This window comes from Gadus macrocephalus, chromosome 22 (genome assembly GCF_031168955.1).
Source record: "Gadus macrocephalus chromosome 22, ASM3116895v1".
Lineage (NCBI taxonomy): Eukaryota > Metazoa > Chordata > Actinopteri > Gadiformes > Gadidae > Gadus > Gadus macrocephalus.
The window spans coordinates 415,255-434,591 of record NC_082403.1 but is presented as its reverse complement, the minus strand read 5'-3'; the positions used below and the strand labels follow the sequence as shown (position 1 = coordinate 434,591).

Sequence of the window (19,337 nt, the reverse complement as noted above, 5' to 3'; positions counted from 1 at the left end):
ACCTCCTCCTGGGAACACCTGTTGCCTCGATCCCCTGTCAGGCTCTAGTAACGGCTGTATGATCACCAGGGGGGCGCCAGACCGCCGGGAACGACGCGCTTTTACTTTACCGATCATATTGTATCCATATTACAAAAATAAAAATTGCTTGTGTGAAAACTACCTATGGAGAGAGAGAGAGAGAGAGAGAGAGAGAGAGAGAGAGAGAGAGAGAGAGAGAGAGAGAGAGAGAGAGAGAGAGAGAGAGAGAGAGAGAGAGAGAGAGGAGAGAGAGAGAGAGAGAGAGCTGAACACCATAACTCGTCTGTCTCATCACGTATTGCTTACATCCACACTAGACTAGCTTCATTGGACCACAACACACACACACACACACACACACACACACACACACACACACACACACACACACACACACAGAGCGCAAGTCAATTGATTGAAATTGGCTTGGATCCACATTGACTTTGTCGTACTTTTTCACAGCACAGGATAAGTAGAAGGTTACTTTTCCATCTCGTTGACCTGGAACATGCTCCCCTCTGCCTTGCTTTGCAAACGTGGTGTTTGATCGGTAAATTTCGGGCTGCGCATGTATTTTTGGAATTTTAAATTGCTTTAATAAATGTGGTAATTGTTGTTGACTTCTAACATGTCTCTGTTTTTGCGGTTTAATGCTAACAGTAGTGTACGAGTGAGATATCGGTAATAACCACTGTTTTTGGGGTATTGCGAAATAGCATTTTTATTTGGGGGGGGGGGGGGGGGGGGGGGGTGGAGCTGACTTGAGGTCGATTTGATGGCAATGACAACATAGAATGTACTGTACGACCTGTCTGGAAAGTCTATAGAGAGTAGTACCTCTCAGTACCCAGGAGGTACTACTCAGTACCCAGGAGGTACTACTCAGTGGAGGTACTACTCAGTACCCAGGAGGTACTACTCAGCGGAGGTACTACTCAGTGGAGGTACTACTCAGTGGAGGTACTACTCAGTACCCAGGAGGTACTACTCAGTGGAGGTACTACTCAGTACCCAGGAGGTTACTACTCAGTTGGAGGTACTACTCAGTGGAGGTACTACTCAGTGGAGGTACTACTCAGTACCCAGGAGGTACTACTCAGTGGAGGTACTACTCAGTGGAGGTACTACTCAGTACCCAGGAGGTACTACTCAGTGGAGGTACTACTCAGCGGAGGTACTACTCAGTGGAGGTACTACTCAGTACCCAGGAGGTACTACTCAGTGGAGGTACTACTCAGTGGAGGTACTACTCAGTACCCAGGAGGTACTACTCAATGGAGGTACTACTCAGTGGAGGTACTACTCAGTACCCAGGAGGTACTACTCAGTGGAGGTACTACTCAGTACCCAGGAGGTACTACTCAGCGGAGGTACTACTCAGTGGAGGTACTACTCAGTACCCAGGAGGTACTACTCAGCGGAGGTACTACTCAGTACCCAGGAGGTACTACTCAGTGGAGGTACTACTCAGTGGAGGTACTACTCAGTGGAGGTACTACTCAGCGGAGGTACTACTCAGTGGAGGTACTACTCAGCGGAGGTACTACTCAGTGGAGGTACTACTCAGTGGAGGTACTACTCAGTACCCAGGAGGTACTACTCAGCGGAGGTACTACTCAGTGGAGGTACTACTCAGCGGAGGTACTACTCAGTGGAGGTACTACTCAGCGGGGGTAGCTCTGAGGTTCACACAGAGGGGGGGGGGGGGGGGGGGGGCTGCTCTAGATGGTGTTCAGCTTGCACCATGAATACTGATCCCCCCACCTCTACTACACACGTATGCCGCTTTTCCACTGCATGGTACCAGCGCGACACGACTCGACTCGACTCGACTCAGCTCGCCTTTTTTGCGTTTCCACCGCGAAAACATGGTATCTGGTACCTGAAGTGGCTGCTTTTTCCTAGTACCGCCCTCGCTCTAGGTTCCAAGCGGCTGAGCCTATGCTAAAAGGTGACGTCGGCAGACGGCCGGCCACTGATTGGCCAGAGAGTGTGACGAAGTCACGAGAGCGACATGGCAACCATGCTGGTAACAGCCATAGCAGCGCCGCAGCCAACATATTCCACTTCTTCAACATGCCAGCTAATAATACGAACACGAATACCATCGCATCGATGTTCTCCATTGTTGTTATGTGGGTTCTGTCCATGTGTGGGTTACGTAGGTGTTGTTTGCGTCGCGTACAAAAATACGTCACGGCCCTTTCGCGCAAGCCGACCCCGCCCACGTCCCGGAGGTACTATTTGCGGTGGAAAAGGACCCGCGCTGCTACCGTGTCGAGTCGTGTCGAGTCGTGTCGTGTCGAGTCGAGCTACATGTGCGGTGGAAAAGCGGCATTAGTGTATGTTGTACGTCCTGGCACATAATAACAGTCCTGGTGTAGCATCTTATCCTAGCTATCTCTAGTACTTAGCATGGTGTAGCATCTTATCCTAGCTATCTCTAGTACCTAGCATGGTGTAGCATCTTATCCTAGCTATCTCTAGTACTTAGCATGGTGTAGCATCTTATCCTAGCTATCTCTAGTACTTAGCATGGTGTAGCATCTTATCCTAGCTATCTCTAGTACCTAGCATGGTGTAGCATCTTATCCTAGCTATCTCTAGTACTTAGCATGGTGTAGCATCTTATCCTAGCTATCTCTAGTACCTAGCATGGTGTAGCATCTTATCCTAGTTATCTCTAGTACTTAGCACTGTGTAGCATCTTACCCTAGCAATCTCTAGTACTTAGCACTGTGTAGCATCTTACCCTAGCTATCTCTAGTACTTAGCATGGTGTAGTATCTTATCCTAGCTATATCTAGCACTTAGCCTGGTGTAGCATCTTATCCTAGCTATCTCTAGTACTTAGCATGGTGTAGCATCTTATCCTAGCTGTCTCTAGTACTTAGCATGTTGTAGCATCTTATCCTAGCTATCTGTAGTACTTAGCATGGTGTAGCATCTTATCCTAGTTATCTGGGTTGTATTCAGGGAATGGGCTAACCTAGTGATAGTTAGTGCTGGGCACTTGGTTCTATGAACATCTTTAATGTACCGACTGTGATATAGTGTTGTTTCTCTTTGTTCGGACAAATATACTTTTTCTAAGTGCCTCTTGAGAAAAGCATCTGATAAATTCCCAGAATGTAGTTTGTCAGGTAGTATGCATACAGATGTGACTGATGTGTCAACAGAGGTTGTTGGGCTGTGGTTTTACCGTTTCACAGTAAAGACCGCTTCTCAAATCAAAACTCTTCTCTTCATAGAAACATTGCAACCGTTGTATTTTGTGAAACGGTATGTGTGCGTGCGTGCGTGTTTCATGGCAGAGCGCTAATGGCCTTTTGGAGCGTGTTGTATCACGGTTGCATCACCTCGACGTCGTTCATTACTCAACAATGAACTATGTATGGGTCCACAGCACCTTTGTGAAAGTGCGGGGAAAGTATGGCTCCTAATCTTTCACTTCGTTAACAGAGTGAATGTTCGCTTTTTACCACTTTACGAAATAATGAAACGGACAAAAGATTGAGCAAGTGGTCGTTCGTCTCGTGACCGCAGGAGGGTACCGTCACCGGGCAACGGCGGCTCATCCGTGATTGGTCACGACTCTTCCGGGTTGCACCGGACCTATCAGCACGGATTGAATGCCTCGCTAGCCAATCAGACGGAGGCATGGTCTCAAACACTCCAGTTATCCGGTCTGTCACAAAGGACTGCCGTTGTGACAGTGTTCATGTGTGTGCGCGTGCGGGCCTGTGCGCGATCGTGTGTGTGTGTGTGTGTGTGTGTGTGTGTGTGTGTGTGTGTGTGTGTGTGTGTGTGTGTGTGTGTGTGTGTGTGTGTGTGTGTGTGTGTGTGTGTGTGTGTGTGTGTGTGCTGTGATTCAACCAAATAAACGGGGGAGGGGGGGGGACTCTGCTTACGTGCCTGACCACACGTCACTTTCCCACCACTTCCACAACCTTTCCGATTTCCACTGAAATTGTTTCTATTACATTTGTAACTTTTCTATTTCAGTGATAAATGTTAATATTAATATTTCAGTTAAGCAGTTTAACGTGTGAACAGGAGCGAGCGTCACTGGAGGGTTTGAGCCAAACGTTTGAAGTTCAAGAGGAGGAGGAGAAAGAGGGGGCGCGAGGCCCCTGTCAGGGGCGTGGCCCCGCGGCGACGTGGAGCATAAAAAGCGGAAACGTCTCCGCTCATCCTCATCACTCCCAGGAGAACCCAGCAGCTTCCACGGTAGACTCACTTAACTAATATTCTAACTGTTACTCTCAATAGTACTTTAGTTCATCCGGTTTTACTTCTAAGTGTTGCTTGGTGAAGTGCTTTGGATGAACTTGTGACTTGAAGTTTGTAACTTTTTCCTGAGGACGGGAATGTTGCCGCTTTGAGTTGGTGGAGCAGAGTGAGGTGACGGCTTAGTTAGGTGGAGGCGGAGCAGAGTGAGGTTTGAGTTGAGTGAGGTGGAGGCTGTGTTAGGTGGAGCAGAGTTGGGCGGAGCAGAGTGAGGTGGAAGTGGAGCAGTGAGGCGGAGAAGAGTGAGCACTTGTTGTCCCAGTGTTTCGTCAGTAACCAGCCTGTGGTTTCTTCCGCAGACAGAACGACCTCAGTCCTCGACATCATGGTGAAGATCGGCATCAATGGGTGAGTTCCTCCAGCGTGAGTCCGTCGTTCTGTCAGTAATCTAATCTTGACCTTTTGTGAGGCGGATGTATGGAGGAGGCTTCAGAATCAACGGGACGTTTCCTGGCTGGTTTGTCGTCGCAGTCAACCTCTGTAGCTCCGTAATTTTCCGCTCTTGGGAATCCGGAAAAACTCGCTGATCATTGCGCATGCGTGTTACACATGTATCCGAAAGAATAAACTTAACCTGAAGCCACGCGGTTTACATTTCGTTTTTTTTAATTGTTCCATGAAGCTGACATTGGACGTTGAGGGCGTACCCGGAAATACGATGAGCGAGATGTTTTGGGATTGAGTCCACATCTTCCCAGAGCTGAAGTGGTGTGGCCTAGTGCAGACCTGTTCTAATGTTTCAGGGTCACATCCTATCCTTTTGCCTCTGTCCCTCTCTGTCCGTCTCTGTCTGGCTGTCTGACTCTGTTTGTCTGTCTCTCTGTCTGTCTCTCTCGGTCTCTCCTACCTATATCCTGTCATTTCAATGATCTCTTACAAAAAGAGATTTCATCAGCACAGGAAACTCAGGCTGTAGTCAGAACAGGAACAATACAATGAAGGATAACTGATACTGTTAACCAGCGGGCCAACCTACAGAGGAGCTCCTCTCTCTGGGACATTCCTCCACCCCTCCCCTGGTCTATTTATACCCAGCCTCCATCAGGCCCAGACCTGGCCCTGCAGGACCACCAGAGTCTCTCTCTCTCCTCCCTCCCCCCTCTTGCTGTCTCTCTCTCTGCTCCCTCCCCACTCTTGCTGTGTCTCTGGCCGTTTCTCAATTCGCGTTCTTTTCTGTACTTGTACTTGCGTTCTTGTTAAAACGTCATCAGTCGTAGCCCAAGTACTGTTCCAATTCAAAGTACGCATCAAGTCAAGTACTGTCGTAAAACCCGGAAGTGTTCTTGATGCGTTCTTAAATTGGCCGTTTCATCGAGGGTGCATCGATGGTGACTTGTGTGGACTTGGGACCGTTGAATACTCCAGGATGCATTTCGCATTCCGCATTCCTGTTTTAAAATATTAGTATGTAAGTTATAAAATAGGCTATATAGGAACATTTTGAAAGTATAACAAAGATGGAGGCCTATTCAACACATTTACATACTATTATTTTAAAAGGAAAGGGGTTTTGTTTTATATAATTTGTTTATATTGTATAAGTCGCTGATAGAGGAAACCCATCGCAACGGCTACGGAAATCGTGTGCGCGTGTGTGTGTGATTCTCGATCGTTCGTAATTCTTATATCAATAGCCTACTCTCCAATAATATAATAATTGGCTATATATGAAAATTGAGAGACGGCAATCTCATACAATCTTTTTCAAACGACTGATTGTTTATATGCCGGGTACAGCTGGCTTGCCGTGTGAATACGCATAACTTTTCATTTATATTCATTAAAAATATTAACATACTATTTTAAAACTAAAAATAGTATGTTACTCCCGTCCTCGGAAGTGTACTTGAAGTCCGGACTTGCCAAGTACGAACTTCCAAGTCTGCGAGTCCGTAGTTCGCGTACTTGGTATTGAGAAACGACCTCTCTCTCCTCCCTCCCTCTTGCTGTGTCTCTCTCTCCCCCCTCCCTCCCTCCCTCCCTCCCCCTTGCTGTGTCTCTCTCTCCCCCCTCCCTCCCTCCCTCCCTCTTGCTGTGTCTCTCTCTCCCCCCTCCCTCCCTCCCTCCCTCTTGCTGTGTCTCTCTCTCCCCCCTCCCTCCCTCCCTCCCTCTTGATGTGTGTCTCTCTCTCCCCCCTCCCTCCCTCTTGCTGTGTCTCTCTCTCCTCCCTCCCTCCCTCTTGATGTGTGTCTCTCTCCCCCCTCCCTCCCTCCCTCTTGATGTGTCTCCCTCTCCTTCCTCCATGTCTCCTGCCTCCCCTGCAGAGGCCTGAGTTGGGACCTCCAGAATGCCCCCCCCCCCCCCCCGGAGGTGATCTGGGATTAACTGTACAGGCTGTTCCCGTCTGGGCCAGGGCCAGTGCCCCAGGCCCCAGACTGGGCCTAGAGGAGGAGGTCTATGAGGGGTCTGACAGACTGGGCCTAGAGGAGGTCTATGAGGGGTCTGACAGACTGGGCCTAGAGGAGGTCTATGAGGGGTCTGACAGACTGGGCCTAGAGGAGGTCTATGAGGGGTCTGACAGACTGGGCCTAGAGGAGGTCTATGAGGGGTCTGACAGACTGGGCCTAGAGGAGGTCTATGAGGGGTCTCACAGACTGGGCCTAGAGGAGGTCTATGAGGGGTCTGACAGACTGGGCCTAGAGGAGGAGGTCTATGAGGGGTCTGACAGACTGGGCCTAGAGGAGGAGGTCTATGAGGGGTCTGACAGACTGGGCCTAGAGGAGGAGGTCTATGAGGGGTCTGACAGACTGGGCCTAGAGGAGGTCTATGAGGGGTCTGACAGACTGGGCCTAGAGGAGGAGGTCTATGAGGGGTCTGACAGACTGGGCCTAGAGGAGGTCCATGAGGGGCAGTCTGATGCAAGGTTCTAATACGGGGTTGCACTAGGAGGTCTTCGTGTCCGGTCTGGGGGGCGTGTCTTCATCCAGTTACAGATGTTTCCATCCCATCTGCTGGGAATCTGCCGACTACAGATTCTAGCACCAAGGGAAGCCTTTGGAGGGAGGTGTGTGTGTGTGTGTGTGTGTGTGTTCGCACGTCCGCCCGCCAGGCAGCGGTCATGTGACAGATGCTGACTAACGGTCTGCTGCTACTGCAGACGGCTAACCACTAGCTAGCTAGCTTAGCTTCCACAACTCCTGGCATCCCTTGGTTGGTTTGGCAAACTCGCTTTAAGGAGCAATTTTTATGTCGAGCTGAATTCTTATTCAACAGGGAGAACCTCCAACCAGTGGTTGTCATAACCAGGTGTGTTGTCTAGTTAACCGGGTCGGTCCCCCCCCCCCCGCCCTACGGAGCGTGCTCCGTAGGGCGGGGGCTTTGTGTCCCGCTGTATACATAAAGTTGAGCAGTGCGTTTCATAACGGGGGACTGATGGCGTGAAGGAATGTGTCCATTGTGTGGTCGTTGTCCCCGCCCCCCCCGGCCCCATTGTGAGGCGCCTTATCGTCTTGGTGCAGATAACCGACGTTGACCCAGGTCATGTCACGCTCCTCTGGTCTGCGGTCTCCGTGGCGATGGCCGTGGTTACCATCCCGGCCGGCTGCGGTGTCAGGGGCGGTAACGCGACCCCACGCGCTACGTCAGGTAGTGGTGGTGTCGCGTGGCCATGAAGTAAAGATGAGCCGGTCTCACCGGACGGACTCCTGATGGGGGCCCGGTCCGTCTACGGCTCCAACACCAGTTTACAGCGGCTCTGTTTGGTCGAACCCTCTTATGAAAAACATCTCCCTCTCTTTGTCTCTCGCTCGCTCGCTCGTCACTGTCCCTCCCCCGTCACTGTCCCTCCCCCGTCACTGTCCCTCCCCCGTCACTGTCCCTCCCCCGTCACTGTCCCTCCCCCGTCACTGCCCCTCCCCCGTCACTGCCCCTCCCCCGTCACTGATCATCTTCATTGGAAGCTTGCACGCCAACACAGAAGTAAACCAAGACTTGAAATGGTCAAATGTGAATCCACTCCAAACGTCCACAGTGAAGTGTTCTCGAGTGATGCCGTATAGCACGGCAGGAAAGCATAAACGTCATCGGGGTTGTCCATGGACAATTCTTATCCAAGCTATCTGTGTTATACGGGGAATGGGTTAACCTAGTGATGGTTAGGGCTTGGTTCTACGAACATCCTTACTGTACCCACAGAGATATGTTTCTTTGCTCTGGATAAAACCATCAGCTAAATGTAATTATAAAAGTATTTACAGATGTGAAGCTTAGTAAATGTGAAGCAGTGTCCGTGCCCTCTGAGCTGGTCTCCTGCCCGCAGCCCGCGGGACGGGGCCATGTTGGGTGTAAACATCGACCACTCCCTCCCGCCTGAACCATCTCCTGGTGGCCCCCTGCTGGTGACCTGGTGGTAGTGCCCCCACTCAGCGGTGGAAGGCCATGCTGCCCCCTGGTGGTCAGAGCAGAGAACTACAGGACTCACTTCAGTGTTGGTTGACAATGTTTCCTCGTCTCAGATTTGGGCGTATCGGGCGTCTGGTGACGCGGGCGGCAGCCTTGGGCGGGAAAGTGAACGTGGTCGCCATCAACGACCCCTTCATCACCCTGGAGTACATGGTGAGAGCTCTGATGGGCCTTCATGCAGCATGTGAAGGGGCCCTTTCTACATGTCTGTCCAACGTATACCATATGTGTACGGTGTGTCTGTAGCCCTTCATGTTCCCTATATATTGTGTTTAACCTAGTGCTTGTGGTAGGTACAGTGTGTGTGTGTTTAACGTATACGGTGTATCTGCAGGCCTACATGTTCCAGTACGACTCCACCCACGGGCCCTGGAAGCACAGCGAGGTGAAGGTGGACAACGGCCAGCTGTGCATCGGCGCCATGCGCATCACCGTCTCCCACGAGTAGGTCACTCCCTGGCTGAGGTCACTCCCTGGCTGAGGTCACTCCCTGGCTGAGGTCACTCCCTGGCTGAGGTCACTCCCTGGCTGAGGTCACTCCCTGGCTGAGGTCACTCCCTGGCTGAGGTCACTCCCTGGCTGAGGTCACTCCCTGCCTGAGGTCACTTCCTGGCTGACGCCTGTCTCAGGCCGTGTTCTGACGTTATGAAGGCTTAGCATCGCTGTGGGATGTAACACTAAGGCTGGTAACCGTGGTAACGTGTGACGGTCCACATGGCGGTCGTAACGAGGTCTTGGTAACACTGTTGTGATGCTAGTGGGATGTTGTGGGGATGATGCTGTGGTCACCGTGGTAACGCTGTGACGCGCTGTGTTCCAGGAGGGCCCCAGAGAGCATCGGCTGGGGCGCCCTGGGCGTAGACTACGTGGTGGAGTCCACCGGAGTCTTCACCACCATCGAGAAGGCCTCCGTAAGAACCCTCAGTATGCACCACCACACCATGATGGACAGGACCCCCACCCACCACACACATGATGGACAGGACCCCCACCCTCATCATACACATGATGGACAGGACCCCCACCTACCATACACATGATGGACAGGACCTCCACCCTCACTATACACATGATGGACAGGACCCCCACCCACCATACACATGATGGACAGGACCTCCACCCACCATACACATGATGGACAGGACCTCCACCCTCACTATACACATGATGGACAGGACCTCCACCCTCACTATACACATGATGGACAGGACCTCCACCCTCCAGACACATGATGTACAGGACCTCCACCCTCACTATACACATGATGGACAGGAGGACCTCCACCCTCACTGTACACATGATGGACAGGAGGACCTCCACCCTCACTGTACACATGATGGACAGGAGGACCTCCACCCTCACTGTACACATGATGGACAGGAGGACCTCCACCCTCACTGTACACATGATGGACAGGAGGACCTCCACCCTCACTGTACACATGATGGACAGGAGGACCTCCACCCTCACTATACACAAGTGATTATAAATAACAAGTGTTATTTATAATCCTTTGAGTCAAGTGTCTATTTTATTAAGTTTCATGATGTGTGTTGGAGGTATTGAATAATTATGAATGAAACTGACCTTTGACCCCTGACCCCCAGGCTCACCTGAAGGGTGGAGCTAAGCGTGTGGTCATCTCCGCCCCCAGTGCCGACGCCCCCATGTTCGTGATGGGCGTCAACAACGACACGTACAACAACTCCATGAAGGTCGTCAGGTGAGTCACATGACCTCTCCAACACTTCCTGCACCCCCCGGACGAGGTCACGTGACCCCCCCCTGGACGAGGTCACGTGACCCCCCCCTGGACGAGGTCACGTGACCAGGGGAAAGCCTCATGGTGGCTTCAGACTCCGAGGTCTGGCCCTCATGACTTACAGAGTTTGGGTTTTCTATAGTATTTATATTGTGAGTGGAGCCGCTTCTCAATTCACGTTCTTTTCTGTACCTGTGCTTGCGTTCGAGGCTGGTGTTCTGTTTTCTATAATTAGTTTATATTGTTCAGTAGTTATATGCCTACATGAGGCCGTAGCAGTTAACAGACGAGCTGAGCTGGTGAAACGTCATCAGTCGTAGCCCAAGCACTGTTCCAATTCAAAGTACGCATCAAGTACTGTTCCAATTCAAAGTACGCATCAAGTACTGTTCCAATTCAAAGTACGCATCAAGTACTGTTCCAATTCAAAGTACGCATCAAGTACTGTTCCAATTCAAAGTACGCATCAAGTACTGTTCCAATTCAAAGTACGCATCAAGTACTGTCGTAAAACCCGGAAGTGTTCTTGATGCGTTCTTAAATCGCCCGCTTCATCGAGGGTGCATCGGAGGTGGCTTGTGTGGACTTGGGACCGATAAATATCCCAGGATGCATTTTGCATTCCTATGTTTTAAAATATCAGTATGTAAGCTATAATAATAGGCTATATAGTTACATTAAAAAAATAAAAATAAAATGGAGGACTATTCATTCAAAATATGAACATACTATTTTAAAACTAAAGAGGCTGGTGTTTTGTTTTCTATAATTAGTTTATATTGTTCAGTAGTATATGCCTACATGAGGCCGTAGCAGTTAACAGACGAGCAGAGCTGGTGACGTCATCGAGTCCGCTGCTGTTCCAATTGTAGGAGCGTACTCCCGTCCTCGGAAGTGTGTACTTTGGAAGTCCGGACTTGCCAAGTGCGAACTTCCAAGTCCGCGGGTCCACAGTTCGCGTACTGGGTATTGAGAAACGGCTTTTGAAGGATGGATGCTTGTTGCCAGGGCAACGCACTAGTAGATGAGAGGCCCAGTGTTTTGTGGCTAGGCGTCCTGCCTGTTCCCTGTCTTAAGATGCCTTTTTTAATGTTTGACCTGGATAAAAGTGAACCCCACCTTCACGCCCTCTGTCTCCATAGCAACGCCTCCTGCACCACCAACTGCCTGGCACCCCTCGCCAAGGTCATCAACGACAACTTCACCATCGTGGAGGGCCTGATGGTAACACCACCCGTATCCCATCCCTACACCACCCACACCCCTCTACCTCCACTACAACCCCACCCCTCCACTACACCACCCAACCTACACATCCCTACGTCACCACAACACATCACTACACCACCCAAACCCCACCACTACACCATCACCACATCACTTCACCCCACCACCCAAACCCCACCACTACATCATCCCTACACCACCCAACCTACACCATCCCTACGTCACCACAACACATCACTACACCACCCAAACCCCACCACTACACCATCCCTACATCACCACATCACTACACCACCCAAACCCCACCACTACACCACCCCTACGTCACCACAACACATCACTACACTACACCACCCAAACCCCACCACTACACCATCCCTACATCACCACATCACTACACTACACCACCCAACCTACACCATCCCTACGTCACCACAACACATCACTACACTACACCACCCAAACCCCACCACTACACCATCCCTACGTCACCACATCACTACACTACACCACCCAAACCCCACCACTACACCACCCCTACGTCACCACAACACATCACTACACTACACCACCCAAACCCCACCACTACACCATCCCTACATCACTACACTACACCACCCAAACCCCACCACTACACCATCCCTACATCACCACATCACTACACTACACCACCCACACCGCACCACTAAACCAATCCCTGACCCTGCTGTTGGCCCCGCCTCCAGAGCACGGTGCACGCCACCACCGCCACCCAGAAGACGGTGGACGGGCCGTCCGGCAAGATGTGGCGCGACGGTCGCGGCGCCGGCCAGAACATCATCCCCGCCTCCACCGGCGCCGCCAAGGCCGTCGGCAAGGTCATCCCCGAGCTCAACGGGTAGGACTTCCTGTCGGCCCGCCGCACTTCCTGTCCCTCGGAGCAAGGCCTTGACCCAGCAGCACTAAGGGGCTAGATGGTGTCTCTGTACTGTCTAACCCCTACCTGCTCCTTAATGACCTGTCTCTGTACTGTCTAACCCCTACCTGCTCCTTAATGACCTCTCTGTACTGTCTAACCCCTACCTGCTCCTTAATGACCTGTCTCTGTACTGTCTAACCCCTACCTGCTCCTTAATGACCTCTCTGTACTGTCTAACCCCTACCTGCTCCTTAATGACCTGTCTCTGTACTGTCTAACCCCTACCTGCTCCTTAATGACCTCTCTGTACTGTCTAACCCCTACCTGCTCCTTAATGACCTGTCTCTGTACTGTCTAACCCCTACCTGCTCCTTAATGACCTGTCTCTGTACTGTCTAACCCCTACCTGCTCCTTAATGACCTGTCTCTGTACTGTCTAACCCCTACCTGCTCCTTAATGACCTCTCTGTACTGTCTAACCCCTACCTGCTCCTTAATGACCTGTCTCTGTACTGTCTAACCCCTACCTGCTCCTTAATGACCTGTCTCTGTACTGTCTAACCCCTACCTGCTCCTAAATGACCCGTCTCTGTACTGTCTAACCCCTACCTGCTCCTTAATGACCTGTCTCTGTACTGTCTAACCCCTACCTGCTCCTTAATGACCTGTCTCTGTACTGTCTAACCCATACCTGCTCCTTAATGACCTCTCTGTACTGTCTAACCCCTACCTGCTCCTTAATGACCTGTCTCTGTACTGTCTAACCCCTACCGGCTCCTTAATGACCTGTCTCTGTACTGTCTAACCCCTACCTGCTCCTTAATGACCTGTCTCTGTACTGTCTAACCCCTACCTGCTCCTTAATGACCTGTCTCTGTACTGTCTAACCCCTACCTGCTCCTTAATGACCTGTCTCTGTACTGTCTAACCCCTACCTGCTCCTTAACGACCTGTCTCTGTACTGTCTAACCCCTACCTGCTCCTTAACGACCTGTCTCTGTACTGTCTAACCCCTACCTGCTCCTTAATGACCTGTCTCTGTACTGTCTAACCCCTACCTGCTCCTTAATGACCTGTCTCTGTACTGTCTAACCCCTACCTGCTCCTTAATGACCTCTCTGTACTGTCTAACCCCTACCTGCTCCTTAACGACCTGTCTCTGTACTGTCTAACCCCTACCTGCTCCTTAATGACCTGTCTCTGTACTGTCTAACCCCTACCTGCTCCTCGATGACACTAGGCTCCTGGTAGAGCGACTGCTGGTGACCAGTGTCTGAGACCATCGGCTCCATGCTGGTCTGAGGTCGATGGTGAACATCAGCGTGCAGCTCTGTGGTGTATACTAAGCCCCTCCTCCTCTCTCGTGGACAGGAAGCTGACGGGCATGGCGTTCCGCGTCCCAACCCCCAACGTGTCCGTGGTGGACCTGACAGTGAGGCTGAAGAAGGCTGTGAGTACCCCGTCACCTCCTCCCCCGTCACCTCCTCCCCCGTCACCTCCTCCCCCATCACCTCCTCCCCCGTCACCTCCTCCCCTCCTCCCCCGTCACCTCCTCCCCCGTCACCTCCTCCCCCGTCACCTCCTCCCCCATCACCTCCTCCCCCATCACCTCCTCCCCATCACCTCCTCCCCGTCACCTCCTCCCCGTCACCTCCTCCCCCCGTCACCTCCTCCCCCCGTCACCTCCTCCCCCCGTCACCTCCTCCCCCGTCACCTCCTCCCCCCGTCACCTCCTCCCCCGTCACCTCCTCCCCCGTCACCTCCTCCCCCGTCACCTCCTCCCCCGTCACCTCCTCCCCGTCACCTCCTCCCCCCCGTCACCTCCTCCCCCCGTCACCTCCTCCCCCCGTCACCTCCTCCCCCCGTCACCTCCTCCCCCCGTCACCTCCTCCCCCCCGTCACCTCCTCCCCCCCCGTCACCTCCTCCCCCCCGTCACCTCCTCCCCCCCGTCACCTCCTCCCCCCCGTCACCTCCTCCCCCCCGTCACCTCCTCCCCCCCGTCACCTCCTCCCCCCCGTCACCTCCTCCCCCCCGTCACCTCCTCCCCCCCGTCACCTCCTCCCCCCCGTCACCTCCTCCCCCCCGTCACCTCCTCCCCCCCGTCACCTCCTCCCCCCCGTCACCTCCTCCCCCCCGTCACCTCCTCCCCCCGTCACCTCCTCCCCCCGTCACCTCCTCCCCCCGTCACCTCCTCCCCCCGTCACCTCCTCCCCCCGTCACCTCCTCCCCCCGTCACCTCCTCCCCCCGTCACCTCCTCCCCCCGTCACCTCCTCCCCCCCGTCACCTCCTCCCCCCCGTCACCTCCTCCCCCCCGTCACCTCCTCCCCCCCGTCACCTCCTCCCCCCCGTCACCTCCTCCCCCCCGTCACCTCCTCCCCCCCGTCACCTCCTCCCCCCCGTCACCTCCTCCCCCCCGTCACCTCCTCCCCCCCGTCACCTCCTCCCCCCCGTCACCTCCTCCCCCCCGTCACCTCCTCCCCCCCGTCACCTCCTCTCCCGCGTCACCTCCCCCTCCCCTCCTCCTCCCCCGCGTCACCTCCCCCTCCCCTCCTCCACCCCCTCCCCTCCTCCACCCGTCCACCCCCCCCCTGTTGGATCTCTAACTCCTCCCCCCTGTGGATCTCTAACTCCTCCCCCCTGTGGATCTCTAACTCCTCCCCCCTGTGGATCTCTAACTCCTCCCCCCTGTGGATCTCTAACTCCTCCCCCCTGTTGGATCTCTAACTCCTCCCCCCTGTTGGATCTCTAACTCCTCCCCCCTGTGGATCTCTAACTCCCCCCCCCTGTGGATCTCTAACTCCTCCCCCCTGTGGATCTCTAACTCCTCCCCCCTGTGGATCTCTAACTCCTCCCCCCCCTGTGGATCTCTAACTCCTCCCCCCCTGTTGGATCTCTAACTCCTCCCCCCTCCCACAGGCCTCCTACGATGAGATCAAGAAGGCCATCAAGGCGGCATCCGAGGGCCCCATGAAGGGGATCCTGGGGTACACCGAGGACCAGGTAGGACCGGGGGGTACACCTAGGACCAGGGGGGGTACGGGGGTACACCGAGGACCAGGTAGGACCGGGGGGTACACCGAGGACCAGGGGGGTACAGGGGGTACACCGAGGACCAGGTAGGACCGAGGGGTACACCTAGGACCAGGGGGGGTACGGGGGTACACCTAGGACCAGGGGGGTACAGGGGGTATACCGAGGACCAGGTAGGACCGGGGGGTACACCTAGGACCAGGGGGGGGTACGGGGGTACACCTAGGACCAGGGGGGGGTACGGGGGTACACCTAGGACCAGGGGGGGGTACGGGGGTACACCTAGGACCAGGGGGGGGTACGGGGGTACACCTAGGACCAGGGGGGGGTACGGGGGTACACCTAGGACCAGGGGGGGGTACGGGGGTACACCTAGGACCAGGGGGGGGTACGGGGGTACACCTAGGACCAGGGGGGGGTACGGGGGTACACCTAGGACCAGGGGGGGGTACGGGGGTACACCTAGGACCAGGGGGGGGTACGGGGGTACACCTAGGACCAGGGGGGGGTACGGGGGTACACCTAGGACCAGGGGGGGGTACGGGGGTACACCTAGGACCAGGGGGGGGTACGGGGGTACACCTAGGACCAGGGGGTACACCTAGGACCAGGGGGGTACAGGGGGTACACCTAGGACCGGGGGGTACACCTAGGACCAGGGGGGTACAGGGGGTACACCGAGGACCAGGGGGGTACAGGGGGTACACCGAGGACCGGGGGGGGGTACGGGGGGTACACCTAGGACCAGGGGGGTACAGGGGGTACACCTAGGACCAGGTAGGACCGGGGGGTACACCTAGGACCAGGGGGGTACACCGAGGACCAGGTAGGACCGGGGGGTACACCTAGGACCAGGGGGGGTACGGGGGGCCTGACGGAACTCTGCTAACTGTACTTCCTGTCAGGTGGTGTCCACGGACTTCAACGGAGACACCCGCTCCTCCATCTTCGACGCCGGCGCCGGGATCGCCCTCAACGAGAACTTTGTCAAGCTGGTCTCCTGGTGGGTCACCTGACGAGTCACCTGACCTTTTACAATGGTAGCCTAGCAACCACAGGAGAGGCAGGGACTGTGAGGCGGCCCTCAGGGTGAGAGGTTGTGGGGTCCCCCCCCCTGCGGGCGTCCTGGCTCTAGAGGACCCCGTCACACGGGCGTCCTGCGACCGCCTGCTGCTACTGAAGCTTGGGAGTCTTTAGCGTTGCTAGGCAACGGATTCACTGACCCCAGCTTCGCCGCGCCTCCATTCATCCAGTTTGACCACCAGAATAAAAACATAAAGTTTTACTTCGGGCGTCGAGTTGATGGTTTCAGCGCTTCCAGAAACGTGAGGGACACTGAAAGGAGAAAAACGCACGCAAATGCAGTGAGGAGAAAGGCTTCACTGGGGGGGGGCTAGGCCCCGCCCCCTCCGGACTGATCAGCCACTGGTTGGCTGAAGGCTGAACCTGGAGCGGCGTGTCAAAGTGTTGTGGGAGGTTAACTCGTGTTAGCGTTATCCAAATGGAGTCAGACTGAAGTTAGACTCCCCTGTGAAGGAACCTTAAGCTAAGAGCCTTAACCTTAAGTTAAGAGCCTTAACCTTAAGCTAAGAGCCTTAACCTTAAGCTAAGTAACCTTAAGCTAAGAGCCTTAACCTTGAGTTAGGAGCCATGTCCAGAGGTCGCTGCCTCACACGATGGCGCCCGGCGTGACATCACTTCCTGTATACACTAAATGCCTCTTCTCTCTTCTGGCTGCAGGTACGACAACGAGTTTGGCTACAGCAACCGCGTGTGTGACCTGATCCTGCACATGTACTCCAAGGAGTGACGGCACCACGCAGACACAGCCTGTTCTTAGCTCCTTCCATGGTTCCTAGCCCCCTCCCCTGGTTCCTTGCCCCCCCCCCCCTCCCGCTGGTTCCTGGCTCCTAAGCCAGTTACTTGACCCCCCCCCCGCAGGGTTCCTGAGCCTCACTGTAGTCCCTTTTAGATGGCTTTGAAACCGTTTCACTGTATGGTCTAAACTGCTTTGTCTCTCTGACGCAACAATAAACATAATTTGTGGAAGATGACCTGTGTCGACTGAATCACTGACGCGGGTCGCTAACCAGAGTGTTTGTGTTCAATTGTTGAACAATAACAAAAGATCTGAATACCGGAAGTGCTTATGTTGATTTATTGAAGTGAAGCCCGTAGTGCGTCACTGTGCAGTCACGGCGCTCCCTCCGCGCGCCTCCAAAGGACGCAGGAACGACCCCTTAAAAGTCACAGGCTCTCCGGTGCCGCTTTAATAACCGTAATTACCGATGACGACACCGCCCCCTGATTAGCGTGCTCAGGAACGCTGACTGTTGTGTGCGCCGCGCGCCGTCCACTACGGTAACCCAAAGCCGCAGTCACTCACGTGTTGGTGTCCTCAAGCTCTGCACCACCGGCACCGCGAGCTGCTCCCGTGGTCCGCTGCGTTAAAGTCAGCCGCTACTCAACGCTATTGGTCGTTTTTTAATTAATATTAATTGAATTGATATTTACTCATTTGCTCTATTTGAATTGACTGACAGCGGTCGTTAGCGCGTGCTTTAATATTTTACTGAACGTCGCTCCTGCGTTTGTTTACGTGTGCTCGCGGTCTGAGTTGCGGGCAAGTTTGGAGCAGGTAACGGACGAGGCACGAGCCGGTGTTTACATCAGCGGCCCGCGGACACGAGCGTAACGGAGGTATTGATGCCGGATCTCGAGCACTTCAGGTTCTCCTACTCGACGATGAATCCGTTCCCGGGGTCCGAGATCGCGTTCCCGATGCACCAGACCGAAGTGAGCACGGGCCTGGACCCCTACGGCGGCCCGGACCCGGGCTACCTCCTGGGGGAGCACGGCGGGTTCGGGCCGGACGGCTTTCCCGGGCTGGACTTCGGCTCGCTCCCGCCGTCCGGTCTCGCCTACCTGCACCTTAACGGCTCGGTCCCGCCGCACGCGCCGCCGTCTCCCGCCGCCATGGCGCTGAGGAACGACCTGGGCTCCAACATCAGCGTGTTGAAGACCCTCAACCTCCGCTTCCGGTGCTTTCTGGCCAAGGTGCACGAGCTGGAGCGGCGGAACAAGGCCCTGGAGAAGCAGCTGCAGCAGGCCCTGGACGGTAACCAGGGCAACGGCTCGGACGCGCGCCTCAAGAAGCCTTTGACCAAAGACATCGGGGTGCAGACCGGGTTCATCGGACACATCCCGGTGCGCCCCGGGGCCATCCCGCTCCTGAACGCCAACAACGCGGCTTACCTGCCCGGGGGGCTGCTGTCCCCCACCATCCACCCCCCGCTGTCCTACGACGCGGACTACAGCCAGTCGCTGCCGGGCAACAACCTGAACCCGGGCCTGATCCTGAACTCCGGCCTGGTGGACTCCAACTCCAACATCACCCCGCTGTACGGCGGCTGCGTGAGCCCCGCGCGCTCCCCCGGGGACCCCACGAGGCACGTCGCCAACATCAACGACATCAACATCAAAAACATCAACCACGGTACCGGGATGGCCACGAGCAACAACCCCCCGCCCCGGTTCCTCCCCGGGACCATCTGGTCCTACAACCACACCCGTCGGCTGGGCACGGGTGGCCGGGACTCGCGCGCGACAGGCCCTCCTGGGGGGCCCTGGATCCAACCAGACGGCGTGGGGGTTCAGGTGGACACCATCACACCGGAGATCCGCGCGCTCTATAACGTGCTGGCCA

At 54.7% G+C, this 19,337-nt stretch overlaps 1 protein-coding gene and 2 long non-coding RNA genes across 3 annotated transcripts; 1 reads left to right on the top strand and 2 right to left on the bottom strand.

Moving 5' to 3' along the window:
* Positions 1–4,143: 4,143 nt before the first annotated feature.
* LOC132451620 (glyceraldehyde-3-phosphate dehydrogenase-like) lies at positions 4,144–17,680 on the top strand. The gene is made up of 12 exons (XM_060044213.1): positions 4,144–4,251; positions 4,611–4,659; positions 8,766–8,865; positions 9,047–9,156; positions 9,533–9,623; positions 10,320–10,435; positions 11,617–11,698; positions 12,427–12,578; positions 13,971–14,049; positions 15,518–15,601; positions 16,537–16,634; positions 17,372–17,680. Exons 2-12 carry the CDS (start codon positions 4,637–4,639, stop codon positions 17,439–17,441), a joined length of 1,005 nt encoding a protein of 334 aa, XP_059900196.1. The 5' UTR covers positions 4,144–4,251; positions 4,611–4,636; the 3' UTR covers positions 17,442–17,680.
* LOC132451637 (uncharacterized) lies at positions 11,624–12,032 on the bottom strand. The gene is made up of 2 exons (XR_009524160.1): positions 11,935–12,032; positions 11,624–11,763 (listed from the first exon to the last, which is right to left on the bottom strand). It is a non-coding gene; the product is annotated as an uncharacterized LOC132451637 (long non-coding RNA).
* On the bottom strand, positions 15,772–16,603 carry LOC132451635 (uncharacterized). Its single transcript, XR_009524157.1, has 3 exons — positions 16,477–16,603; positions 16,233–16,261; positions 15,772–15,823 (listed from the first exon to the last, which is right to left on the bottom strand). It is a non-coding gene; the product is annotated as an uncharacterized LOC132451635 (long non-coding RNA).
* Positions 17,681–19,337: the final 1,657 nt, after the last annotated feature.

What these genes read in the sequence shown, in the direction of transcription:
- LOC132451620 (XM_060044213.1), top strand. Translation starts at nt 4,637, where the DNA reads ATGGTGAAGATCGGCATCAATGG. An exon ending in TCATCACCCTGGAGTACATG is followed by an intron (nt 8,866 to 9,046) that starts GTGAGAGCTCTG and finishes GTGTATCTGCAG; the next exon opens with GCCTACATGTTCCAGTACGA. An exon ending in CGCATCACCGTCTCCCACGA is followed by an intron (nt 9,157 to 9,532) that starts GTAGGTCACTCC and finishes GCTGTGTTCCAG; the next exon opens with GAGGGCCCCAGAGAGCATCG.